At 35.4% G+C, this 14304-nt stretch overlaps 1 protein-coding gene across 1 annotated transcript in view; it reads left to right on the forward strand.

Annotated features, from left to right (window-relative positions):
- Nucleotides 1–11195, forward strand: part of LOC138715730 (uncharacterized) — a 102453-nt gene extending 91258 nt beyond the window's left edge. The window contains exon 9 of the mRNA XM_069848788.1: nucleotides 10860–11195. Within this exon, the coding sequence (XP_069704889.1) occupies nucleotides 10860–10921 (62 nt within the window). The 3' untranslated portion in view covers nucleotides 10922–11195. The remainder of the gene's footprint in view (nucleotides 1–10859) is intronic.
- The last annotated feature ends 3109 nt before the right edge of the window (nucleotides 11196–14304 follow it).

A 14304-nucleotide genomic window follows, 5' to 3' on the forward strand; every position in this document is an offset into this window, starting at 1 on the left:
TTCTCTGTCTCCAGCCTGACGTCTCCATCCTCGTACTCCCAACAGTTCTCCTGTGTCCTTTTGGACTGCATCCTCCCATCTTGCTTTTGGTCGGCCTACTGATCTGGTGTTATAAAATTTCCCATTTACTATCTTCCTTGGTATTCTTCCTTGATCCATTCTTACAATATGACCTGCCCATCTTAGTCTTCTGATTTTTATGTCATCGACTATATGTATGTCCCTATACAAATCATACAGTTCCTTGTTGTATTTTAGACGCCAGCGTCCATTATCTAGTACTGGTCCATAAATCTTTCTCAGACTTTCCTTTCAAATGCATTGAGTTTTTCCTCCAATGTTTGTGTTAATGTCCAAATATATTTTCATGGCTCTCGAAATAGCCTTTATTGTTAATTCTGGATAATAACCAATGAGAGCTCAAGGTTTGATCTCTTTATAATTATAATATGCCTACACACAATATTGAATTCCATGTCAATACAGAGAATCGCCCTTAGTAAAGATCCATTACACATATTCCCATTGCTAAGCTGATGATGAAGCCAATATGTGGTTCCGAAACGTTGTATGTTTTTATGTACACGGTACAAAATCCAAAAATGTTCACACCAAATGTTATATGGCGTAATATCCTAATAGTCAGGCTTCGGGGATTCCCGTGCTTATTTGCTACGTAGAGTCTACAAGTTAGGAATCCCATACGTTCACGTGATGTAATGCAATATTTTTCCATTTATACTATGTCAGTGAAAAGAGTTATAATAAATTAAGAAGGTAAGTTAATATTATGTCAAAGAAAACTGTATAATATGTCCCAATCCCAGTTCAAGCTTATAAAATCGACGCTGTGGCTTCTAGCCTTTCTACTTAAGAAACTCTGTTAATATCACAAGATAAATTGAACACAAGGTACACATAGTCGCTGTCTGTGGAAGTGATATAGTTCCCTAATATCTTTCCGAGATCAAAGTTGGATCCGTTAGGCTTGAAGCCATGTGCTACCATTTAATTCGCAGTAGAAGAGATGTATTTGTGAAATTATAGTACTATAGATTTTTACTAGATCTCCAGGATTTTATCGTTTTAAGTCAGCCTTAAATCAGCTGTCGACACGCATATCAAAACAAAAGGACTGCGTCCAACAACAATGCATAATGATGCTTATGAGACATTTCACTTTATCGTATTATCACAGTGCGCTTATGATAAATGCGTCCAGATATTTTGTCATCTTTGATTGATTGGTGAAAACATTAACCTTGTTCTCGACTAGGGTATTAGAAAATTGTAAGAAAATTGAAACGGATAGCATTTGTTAAGAAGTTAATACCAAATTTAATAAGGTCTTATCGATTTCCATGCCCATTGCTCGTGATATTCGGAAAGGAGTAGATGCAAAGTTCACGGTTTCAAGCTTGGGCGAGGTCGATAGATTTTTAAGGACCGCGTTATGTATACCGTGGCACGTAAGACAAAAGGATCTTTTGTATACCTCGGTTCCTAATTTTTGTTCTAATACTAGTTCTTTTCTAAGTTCCAGAAAATTTCCTTCAAATTTGGGTAGTTTTCGTGTAAAACTTACATTTCTTCAAAAAGTGAAAATCTTCTTCCGCCCAGAGTTTCACACTGCAAAATGGTAAGTTTTTTCACTATACTGCAAATACGAACTCCTCGGGAGAACTCCATAGTTTTTTACATTTCCTGAACGCGTCTCTAGTACTTATGTAAGTATCTGTTCCAGTCTGTGTTCTGCCCAGTTGAATCAAGACTTTGAGCAAGGTGCTGCTGAGCGTTTTAAAACAGGTTTCTCTGGTCTTTTATCAGGAACATTCTTCCAAATTTGTATATTTTATCGTGATCCATTCATAAGCTGCAGTTCCAGCAGTGTTTCCTCTTATTTCTATAGTTCAGTGAGGAAAATATTAGATCCCAGTTTTGCTACTTCCTGTTTTGTTTGTTGGCTTTAATATTAAGATGCCTCAGCATACACAACTTTACTTAGTTTTAAGTTTCATTTTTTATGTCAGTCAGGATTATACTTGGTGAAAAGTAAGCATTGTGAGTGCAGATTGACTGTCTTTGAGAAAGATGAAGTATTTGCAAACATAACCATTCTCCTCACAAAATTCCATACAGATGAGAATGGCGTACATCTTCTCCTAAAAGACTTCTGCTGTAGGCTGTACTTTCCAAGGCTTGCTGTAGTATTTATGCTATAAGAGATAACATACACCTTACTGGGACAAGCATGATAATTTTGAGATTGTCAAAGGCGACACGCTATATTGGATAAAAATTTAAATTATGTTTTATTTAACGAAGTTCGCAACTGCAAGGCTATATCAGCGTCGTCGGTGTGCCGGAATTTTGTCCCGCAGGAGTTCTTTTACATGCCAGTAAATCTACTGACATGAGCCTGTCGCATTTAAACACACTTAAAAGCCATCGACTTGGGCCGGGATCGAGCCCGCAACCTCGAGCCTAGAAGGCCAGCGCTATACCAACTACGCTACCGAAGCCGACCACAATATTGGATAAAATAGTAGACTAAATATTGAAAATTGAACGTGCCTAAATTTTATATGAATGCGAATATTTCCCTTTCTTATTAGGACAAGATCTATCTATCTATCAGAGATTTGTTCTTTTGAAAATATCTAACTTGGGAAGCGTTTGGGTAGATACATTATTCGTAGGACCCGCTTTCTTTGTTAATTGTTTCTTTTCTACCATACTACAAACACTAATTTCATGGAAAAATGGAAGTGAATAGTTCTTTATATACAGGATGGAAGTAATATAATTGTGCAGTTTTTTAGATTTTATTCTTTGGATAGAGTACAATAATATCTAATATCATATTAGTCCCAAATGAATACTTTCAGACTTTTCTCAGTAAAAAAAAAAAATAGATATATTTGTCTCTAAATGTTGACATTGTTTTATTCGGCATTTAGGTACTATCCGCAAGTCTCTGATTTTTACTCTTATCATTAGAGAAACTGATAAGGAATGATTAATCTCTTTACAGTTTTAAATAAAATAGACGGTTTCCTTGCAAATTAAATGAAGAGATTAACACGTAGGCCTGTTGTTACTTCCTACCATTAGGAAGCCTGTCAAATCTACTACAATGACTAACTGACGGAATGCTGCTATTCAGACCAAACCGGCGATGCTTTGTTGCCAAACTACGCAAACTTTCAGCGTAGGCAATTTTCTAATTAACCATACACTTAATTACAAAACGAATAATACGTTTTTAATTATTTTAATGTATTCTATATCCCCCTACTATTATGTATAATCAATACACACTTGTGGAGTAAGGGCTAGCGCGTCTGGCCGCAAAACCAGGTGGCCCGGTTTCGAATCCTGGTCGGGCCAAGTTACTTGGTTGAGGTTTTTTATGGGGTTTTCCCTCAACTCATTATGAGCAAATGCTGGGTAATATCGGTGCTGGACCCCGGACTCATTTCACCGGCATTATTACCTTCACTTCATTCAGACGCAAAATAACATGAGATGATGATACAGCGTAGTAAAATAACCACTAAAAATTATGTATAATTATTATATCACTTCCATCCTGTATAAATAAAATGTAGCCTATCTATTAACGGAACAGCAATTAATTATTTTGTAAAATACCGGATTTATTGCGCAAACGTGTAATGGGACAGCATGTGTCATAAGAAAAATATTTTTTGTGGGCCTAGCTCCCACTTGAACTACACAGTCTTGCATCTTCAAAAAAGTTGCTTTGTAACAAAATGAATATTATCATCGCATCATCAAGTCGAAGGAATTCATGTGAGCTTGATTTTCGGTTGCGTTGACTAATTTTAAGGAAACTATTATTTTAACAACTGAATAAAAACAGAGTATTTAAAATGTTTGGGTGATCTGTGATCGATCAGCTAGAGCCATCATTGCAAAACTGTTTATTTTATCACATTCATTGTCTTATAGGAAAATTCTGGCTCCCCCAATAATTATTTTGGGATTCTTTGGTTAATTGGATATGTAGCAGTAGAAAGGAGCAAAGTGCCAAATTTGTAAACAGTATTTTATTAATAGAAACTTCTTCTCTTAAACAATTTTGAAATTTTACTTTTCAGACATATGACAACTTTTGAACACTCTTTCTCAATGGTTTGATGATATTAATAAAATTAACATACTGAGATAAAGCAAACTTCACAATTTATGAAAGGTCCTAAGTCCCATAAATATTTTGTAGGTGCTGGGTTCTATTTATTATCCACAGATCCTCAAATAATACAGTGGAGTCCCTCCGTTCAAATCTCCTGTTTCTAATTTGGACAGCTAGCTGACTCCTCCCATTACAGGAACACCACTCAATACGTTACTGATAAGGCGATCGCTTTGCTCATGCTCGACGTTGACATCAAAGATACAGTAAAGAAGAAGAAAGAAATTCATTTTCACTTATACATGAAGATAAAACTTAAGTAAGAATTATTTTAGCATCTAAATAAGTGGCCAGTTCCTTTCCCTCTCCAATGCATACATCGCCGATTAGCTACATATTCCACTAATCAGACTTCAGGTGCATACAAACAATTGTTCTTCCTCTGACACATCGTCAAGTGAGATGTATTGCCTGATAATACAATTTTTTTTTACAAATGGCTTTTAAGAAACCCGAAGGTTCATTGCCGCCCTCACATAAGCCCGCCATCGGTCCCTATCCTGTGCAAGATTAATCCAGTCTCTATTATCATACCCCACCTCCCTCAAATCCATTTTAATATTATCCTCCCATCTACGTCTCGGCCTCCCTAAAGGTCTTTTTCCCTCCGGTCTCCCAACTAACACTCTATATGCATTTCTGGATTCGCCCATACGTGCTACATGTCCTGCCCATCTCAAACGTCTGGATTTTAAGTTCCTAATTATGTTAGGTGAATAATACAATGCGTGCAGTTCTGTGTTGTGTAACTTTCTCCATTCTCCTGTAACTTCATCCCGCTTAGCCCCAAATATTTTCCTAAACACCTTAATCTCAAACACCCTTAACCTATGATCCTCTCTCAGAGTGAGAGTTTTCCAAGTTTCACAACCATACAGAAGAACCGGTAATATAACTGTTTTATATATTCTAACTTTCAGATTTTTGGACAGCAGACTGGATGATAAGAGCTTCTCAACCGAATAATAACACGCATTTCCCATATTTATTCTGCGTGTAATTTCCTCCCGAGTGTCATTTATATTTGTTACTGTTGCTCCAAGATATTTGAATTTTTCCACCTCTTCGAAGGATAAATCTCCAATGTTTATATTTCCATTTCGTACAATATTCTCGTCACGAGACATAATCATATACTTTGTCTTTTCGGGATTTACTTCCAAACCGATCGCTTTACTTGCTTCAAGTAAAATTTCCGTGTTTTCCCTAATCGTTTGTGTATTTTCTCCTAACATATTCACGTCATCCGCATTGACAAGGAGCTGATGTAACCCGTTCAATTCCAAACCCTACCTGTTATCCTGAACTTTCCTAATGGCATATTCTAGAGCGAAGTTAAAAAGTAAAGGTGATAGTGCATCTCCCTACTTTAGCCCACAATGAATTGGAAAAGCATCAGATAGAAACTGACGTATACGGACTCTGCTGTATGTTTCACTGAGACACATTTTAATTAATCGAACTAGTTTCTTGGGAATACCAAATTCAATAAGAATATCATATAATACTTCCCTCTTAATCGAGTCATATGCCTTTTTGAAATCTATGAATAACTGATGTACTGTACCCTTATACTCCCATTTTTTCTTCATTATCTGTCGAATACAAAAAATCTGATCAATAGTCGATCTATTACGCCGAAAATCGCACTGATGATCCCCAATAATTTCATCTACGTACGGAGTTAATCTTCTCAAAAGAATATTGGACAAAATTTTGTACGACGTCAACAAAAGTGATATTCCTCGAAAGTTACCACAGTTGGTTTTGTTCCCCTTCTTAAAGATAGGTACAATTATGGACTCCTTCCATTGTTCTGGTACAATTTCCTTTTCCCAAATAGCAAGTACAAGTTTATAAATTTCGTTATATAATGCACTTCCACCTTCTTGTATTAATTCTGCTGGAATTTGATCGATACCTGGAGACTTGTACTTTTTCAGATTTTCTATCGCAATTTTGACTTCTGAAAGCGTGGGTTCGGGTATAAATGGCTCAGCAGTTTGTATTTCAATTTCGTCCCGATCATTTCTATTTGGCCTATGTACATTTAGTAGTTGCGCAAACTAGTTTTTCCATCTATTTAGGATTGATGGAGAGTCTGCAAGCAAGTCACCATTCTCATCCTTGATCACGTTTACCCTTGGCTGATATCCGTTCTTAAATTCCTTTATACCCTTATATAAATCTCGAATGTTTTTATTCTTACTATTTGTTTCTACCTCATTCAGTTTTTCCTTCAAGTAACCTCTCTTTTTATTCCTAAGTGTACGACTTGCTTCCCGTCTTTCATTTGAAATAGTTATCCCTCATCTCCTCAACTGGATCCTGTAAGAATTTCAATTTTGCCTGTTTCCTTCTTTCTACTACCATGCAACAATCTTCATCAAACCACGGTTTCTTTTTCTTAGTTTCATAATAACCTCTGCTCTGCTCAGCCGCAATTTTGATACTATCGCTGATATTTTCCCACACGCTATTAATATCTAATTCTTTCTCAACTTCATCGGAACTTTCTAAAGTGGCAAACCTCTTCGAAATTTCGACCTGAAAATTTTGCTGAGCTTCCTCATCCTTTAATTTCAAAATATTGAATTTAGTAATGTTAATGTTATGTTTTATTTAACGACGCTCGCAACTGCAGAGGTTATATCAGCGTCGCCGAATGTGCCGGAATTTTGTCCCGCAGGAGTTCTTTTACATGCCAGTAAATCTACTGATATGAGCCTGTCGCATTTAAGCACACTTAAATGCCATCGACCTGGCCCGGGATCGAACCCGCATACTTGGGCATAGAAGGCCAGCTCTATACCAACTCGCCAACCAGGTCGACTCGTCGTCTATGTGATTCATAGTCCTATATTACCTACAAGCTTATATGTTGTATATGTCTTACCTTCCCTGACCTCACTGTTTGTAGAAAATACCACTAAATATAATTGCCATTGCCTTTTGCCTGAACTTTACTATTAACGTCACAAATAAGAAACAGAGGGAAATCAAAACGAATGGCACATTGCAACTTTCTTATGAGAGAGCTCGGTGAAATAGCACCATTGCCATCTTTTGATGGTATTAATAACACTCTACCATCTTTTGTGGACCTAGCTTTGTTGATATGTATGTTTATACTCCTTCGCAATGTGCACCATTCTACTGAAATACCACATTTTTTTTAATTTGTCACTTAGTACCTTTCTATTGTAACGTATCTAATTAACAATTAACAATCATACCTCGATATTTTTGTATCATGCAGACTGATACCACTTTTAGAAGGTAAGAAAGTTATGAATTAAAAAATATAATTAATTGAAATGCCGAAAAGGTAAAGATTACTCAGAGCCACGTCGCTTTGCGAGACAGCGGAAGATAATACTAATTCTAGACACCTCGGTTCAATGCTAAACATTTTGTGAAGAGATCAAACTAATGTAACGCGTGGGCAAAATAGTATATTGCGATATAACGTGGTAAGTGCATTATAACAGAATCGATGAAAAGTTTGAGAAGACGAGACGAAGTTTAATCATTTTTAATTTAAATAAATAGTTTGTTTGGACGCTAACATTTTCATGTGTGATCGCCGTTTATTTGTCGATAGGTGTCATTTATTTGTTATTATTTGTATTTGTCGATAGGTGTTATTCATTTGTTATTATTCGGCGGCGATTGTGAAAATGTTGTAATAAAATAAATTATAAAAAAAATTAGTTTTGTCTTCAAAGAAGTAGGTAGGTGACACATTAATTGTACATCAATATAAATAAATAGCATATAAAATATATTTGTACGTGACACATTAATTTATTATACATCAGTGTAAATAAATTGCATACCGGTATAGGTTAATGCTTGAATACGTATTTTACTCCATGGATGTTTTCGTGTTCAGTCACGACCTCACGAGTGGCGTTCAGATCAACAACCGAAAGTCGTCAGAAATGGTTTTCACCCTTACATTTTATCTATATTAATTACTGTTTTCTTACAAATCTCCACTCCAATAAATTAATTTAGAAAGAGTACAGAGTATAATAAGACATTTAGTTATTTCCTCATAGCACATAGTGGTGCGCGACACTGATAGTTCGTTACTTTTAAGTATATAAATGATAGATGATTTCATTTATTTACTTACCGCACATGTTGTAAGTTTAACTTACAAGGCCTACCATCAACATCGGTAAGGTGATAAAAACACGATCGGCCAAAAATGTACTTAATAAAAGACTCACATTCATGTCCATACTTCACCTTCTTACTGAATAATATTAAGCTGTCTTTCTTTGCTTAACATTGTTCCTAAATATATAGATGTTTTGAGCCTCAAAAAGGGTATGTAACCACAGTCTAGTATATACAGTCACGAACCTCAATACGTAGTAAATATGCATCCATAGATAGTTGCTAACCACTAGGGTCGCTAATATCGTCTAATTACAGACAATGCGAAATAGTACCGGCACAATCTATTGTTCCTAGCACCCTCACAACTCAAGCTTCGTGACTGTATATACTAGACTATGATGTAACCCACATTTTGTATTCTGACAAATAAATGACTCCTTCATCGGTGCTGGAAATGTAACAAAGTATTTTATTTCCTATATAGTGTCATTATTTATGTAGTTAAAGCTTTTAATTACTACAAAGATCTGTAATGTTCTTTATTTATAGTTCAAATATACAGAATCGTTAAGTGTAATACATGCTTCTACAGAGCTTTTATTATCACGTCCCAAAAAAGAGCTGCCGGCCGGCCAGCCGCGCCCTGCGTGGTATTCGCCGAGCGCATAACCTTTTCTCCAGTGCTTCTCCAATACATAACAATACGGTCAATAAATGTTCAATAATTTAGACATACCATGCTCACAGTCGTTGCTGAAAATGGCTCCCGTTTGCCGAAACACACAACTGACATCTTCTGATATACGAATGAACAACACTCTGAAGTTCCACATCATATAGTTCTCGTATATAGTCTTTTAGTTCATTTATAGAATGAGGATGTTTCCTATAAACCCTATCTTTTAGTGTTCCGCATAAATAAAAGTTACAGGGTATTATATCTGGGTTTCATAGAGACAGAAATTATTACTGATTAGTCTCGTACCGAAAATACGCCTCAATTCTCTCACTGACACAACAGCTGTATGAACAGTGGCAGAATCTTGTTTGAAATAAACTGACAATCGTTCCGCATAAGAATACTACGTTTTCTGCTTGATTTTCGATTCTTCACTGAGCCTATTTCTTTAAATCTTTTATGCTCGACCATGCCGAAATGTAGTAATACAATGTTAAAATTACGAAATGTAGTAATTATACACCTGGTAGCAGCCCTTAAATGGACCTCATTAAAGTACACCTATTCATTAAAGTTCAGGTGTTCCACCAATCAGAAAATACCATTGTAGCAATATGAAAGCGCAAATATCGATTATTCTCGGATATGCAATCGAAAGACAACAATAAATTAATAAATCATCTATATTTGAAATAAAGTCAGTTCTGTTACTATAATAATTAGCGTTAATTGTAAATAATATTCAAACAAATCCAATTTGTCATCTCGTTTTTCAATGTCCAATTCAATTTCAAGGTTATATCAAGATTAATGTTTATTTTACTCTCTAGATTATATCAAGGTCAATGTCGACATTTGTTTCTCGGAAAAAATCAATATCCGCTCCTCAGTCAGATAAGAATAACATGAATACTTATGAATAATTTCAAGTTAGAAATATGGTCGAGCATAAAAAGTCGTGTGAAACTTGACTATAATGGTAATTAAGATGCTTGTATGAAAATTATGAAACTCTCTCGCGCTCGTTTCATAAACATACTCGCGTCTTAATTACTACCATTATAGGCTCGTTGCTTAATGTACTATTAGCGAGTCGTCTAATTGTTTCGGCAGAAGGCACAGGTCTGTTTGGAAAATTTATTCGAAATTTTCATCTTGTTTGGCACACATCTTTCTGCCTTTTATGTACGTATTGTACATATACACACGCTCACACAATGAGAATTTGTTGCTAGGCATTACTTAAACACACAATAATCAATAAACATTATACACTAACGTTGTACACTTGAAGAATTGAGAGTTTCATTACACGACTTCTAAGCACACTGAATGCCATATGGCTACTGGAGGTCGATTGCTCGGGAGAAACGGTTAGCGCGCGGCGGAAACCACGTAGGGCATGGCCGGGCGTTCTTCTCTAGGATCTATGATAATAATAGTTCTGTATTTTGAAAATGTGGAAAATCCGAAAGAAAAAAAACATTCAGGAAAAGATGGATGACATTTTGACAATAATATGAAGAAAAGTATCCTTCCAAATTATAAAAATTCAAATTGTATGCATGTACTGCAAAATATTGTTTATGAACTGTTCACATACATATCGGTATTTGAAATCAGAGAGAATGTAGAATCATATAACACTGAAAATCATAACTTAAACCAGAATCGTAATGTAAGGTTCTAATGCATACGTCAATTATTATTCCTTTAAGGATTTCTATTTTCATTCCAATATTAAGGGTGAAATAGCCATAGTAGCTGACACGCTCTTTTTCAACCTCACTAACTAACCATTCCAATATTGTTGTTTTTATTGTCTTACAGAGCTGAGCCTTAGTTCAGATGTGGAAGAGTCCTTCATCAGTTTCAGGAAGAAGCAGGCTTGACGTTAATTATTGTAATGAACTGCCCATTGATACCGAAATCACATTTACATAGAGCTGAATGTAACCATATTAGCTATAGAGAGCTTGGAAATTTGCATAGACGTGGTGCAATATTTTAATTAACATATATATTTTATTTGTAACACCACGACAAGCTTATAAATTAAGATAAGTCTAGCGTTTTATTGTGCATTGCAGTGTTGTATGTGCTAAAGTTACTGATGACAAAATGGATATCATGTTTGTAATGTGATACAAGGACGATAAATTTTAAGTGACAGTAAGTATCTTTAGCATGGCCTCTTTCGAAAAAGAAGTACAGGGACATCATTTTATTTTACTTCAATTTTTATTGTACCTGAGTTTTTTATATACTTCACTCTCACCCCTTCTACTAACGAAGTTCAACCATCCTCCACACAGAACCAAGGCCGAATATGTAGTCAAAGTCGCCTTACGATCATAGTAAACAGTATTGAGTTAGTGAGTATAATAAGTCCCAGAAATATGGTCACGTTTTCCATTGAAGAAAGAGCTTTCAACATTGAGTCATATTTTCGCACAAATACTGTGAGTCCTTTTGCTAACGTCGCAACCCGGTTTCCCCTACCTGCTTCTGCTCGCCTCTCTGTAAAAGCTAGTGGTGGGCTGTCTTATCTCTTTTCTGTAAACATTTCTGTGAGAAATTGGACGTCTACGTATTATACAACTGTTCAAAATAACTTAAATCAAAGGGCTTCGTTAAGTAATTAACTGTTACGTGATTTCCCCCCTTTCTACGATCCTGCGACAAAACCACTTTGATGGACAGTAAATAGCATGTCTGAGTAATTTTATCTTTTCGGATCGGGCAGAAGTGAAGATTGAATTTTACAGTACCGGTACGTAAGGTACTCTTTTATAGAGTAGGTACAGAATTATTTCAACATAAGTTATTGGTACGAAGGACGAAACTGGAAATTGGAATTACGTACAATAGTTTACAGTGCTACAACATGCACAAAAGAACTGAAGCCTGTATCGAATTGAACGGCCACCATTTTCAAAAATGTGTTTAAATATCCATATTATCATTATTTTTCAATTTAAATTCACTCTCTATATTGTACGCTAATGCGCTGTAAACAGTATAATATACACTGCATAATGAATACGTCCGCATGGATAGCTCAGCTCGTGAGTAAAAACACTTATTGTTAATACTGTACTGTATTTCGATTAAACAAAAACGTAATGAAAATTATCAAACTCAAAATCGCGATATTTCCTAAATGGATGAACTACTTTTCTTCCCTCCTATAACTAGTAAAGTGATTTGTTTGTATTTACGCCAGTATCATCGAACTCCGGTCGTGGAAGGGGGTAGCAAACAGTATTTCCGGTTCTCAACCGTTAATCCAAAGGCATAGCCAGGTTAAATAAGAAATGTTAGTAAAAATAAAATTCTGTCCCAGTATAATCAGTGATTCTGTGTCAAATTTATGATGACATGTAAAATAATCATGTCCGTAATGAAAGGGTGGCAGACAAAATTCACCGGCCCCACCATTCTTGTCCACGAAATTCCGTAGTCTAAAGAGCAGATGTACATGCAGATCATCACCTTTTTGAAATTTCAGATGTCTCTGCAGGGCGACTCATGCTTGCATAGACCCATGGCTGACAGAAGTAGGAAAAAAGTAGAAAATACTAGTGGTAGTACATATATGGCAGTGTAACAGCTAACAGGATCCAAGTTTGCTTACTTTTCTCCATCCAGTAGGGATTGATGAGACAATACTGTGTTGCTGCAAAAATCCATTTTCTAGGTATTTAGGAAAAAACATATTTCCAGACGAAAACTGGCGTGTGGAATGATGTCTGTCTATCCATCTGTGTACAGTCTTTCCTTCTGATAGACTTTGTTCATACTCATTATCTAAGAGTAAATTCACCGGAAAGTATGAACATGAAATATAATCATTTAAACTGAAAAACTGCATGAGATCAGCTGTATTCCTTAGGGGGTTAGTTATAGCTTATAGCAGTAAAATTTTTGGAAAAATTCAAAATTTTTTCCTCCATTACTGTATCTTGTACAATAATGAAAATTGGTATGTGTAAAACACTATCCTTCTGCTATATGAAAAAAAAATATCTTTACGGTTTAAAATAATTATATAAGTTATATATATATATATATATATATATATATATATATTTTTTTTTTCAAAATTAATAATGGCACAGTGTACTGTGCAGTGATAAAACTTTTCGATCATAACGCATAAACTTGTTAACTTTTTCATGTTCTCTCTCTTTTATTTTATTGCTAACACTCATGTTTACAATATCATGCTCTTTCAACTACATGCCTTAATAAATATTTTTTTTTATTTTGTGGTAGAAGAAAGTACTGATATTTGACCATTTTTAAATGAATTTATTTTTTATCATACAATCTATCAAAGGTAGAGAAGTGATCTTGCATCATATTTTAGATATGACATGCATAAATACCTACAAAATATTTCATGACAGAATGTTGAGTAGTTTTTGAGTTATGTGGGAAATGCTTCATCACACAGTGAATTGAATTTTGAAAACAAAAATGTAATTTTTTTTATCGTAAAAATATTTTTTCATATAGCAAAAGGACAGTGTTTTATACATACTAATTTTCATTATTGTACAAAATACAGTAATGGAGGAAAAAAATGTCGAATATTTTCAAAATGTTTCTGCTGTGAGCTGTACCTAACCCCTTAAGTCAACATTGTAGTAAAAATGTCTTTGTTACATGATAAATGATGCTAAATGAGTTGTTATAAACAGTGTGTTCCTAACAATAGGATAATAACTTTTATTTACAAAATTAGACGGTTAGTAGACATAGATCTCGAATGAATACCTTGGTTTCACTATTAGCACTTAGGCTTACATTGGCCCCTATTGTCCCCTATATGTGGTGAATTTTCTAGTCCGACAGATGGTCCGGGTGGAATTCATGAATCCGATACTGACAGGTAGGCTATCTTAATCAGCCAGACAGAGCTAGGTCCCATCCCCAGACACGTACCTGATACGTCCCAAGGATCGGAGCTCCAAGCCCTTGTTATATCAGGGTACCCCAAAGATTTCACTTCAGCCCATTTTAATTATTGCAGATGATAGCTGAAATGAAGAGGGCGATTGAGAATGTTGGCGGAATGAAATATGGATATGGGAGTACCCCAAGAAAAATCGCCTGCAACGTCTGCTTTGTCCACTACTAATTCCATCACAACCTAGCTGGGGCTCGAACTTAGATCGCTTGAACAGAAGCTATATGTAGACGTGGCTTTAATCAGTGTTATTTTCCTTATCAAGTCCTTGAGTTGTGCGTTGGCATTTACTGTCCGCTC

This window comes from Periplaneta americana, chromosome 15 (genome assembly GCF_040183065.1).
Source record: "Periplaneta americana isolate PAMFEO1 chromosome 15, P.americana_PAMFEO1_priV1, whole genome shotgun sequence".
Taxonomy (NCBI): Eukaryota; Metazoa; Arthropoda; class Insecta; order Blattodea; family Blattidae; genus Periplaneta; species Periplaneta americana.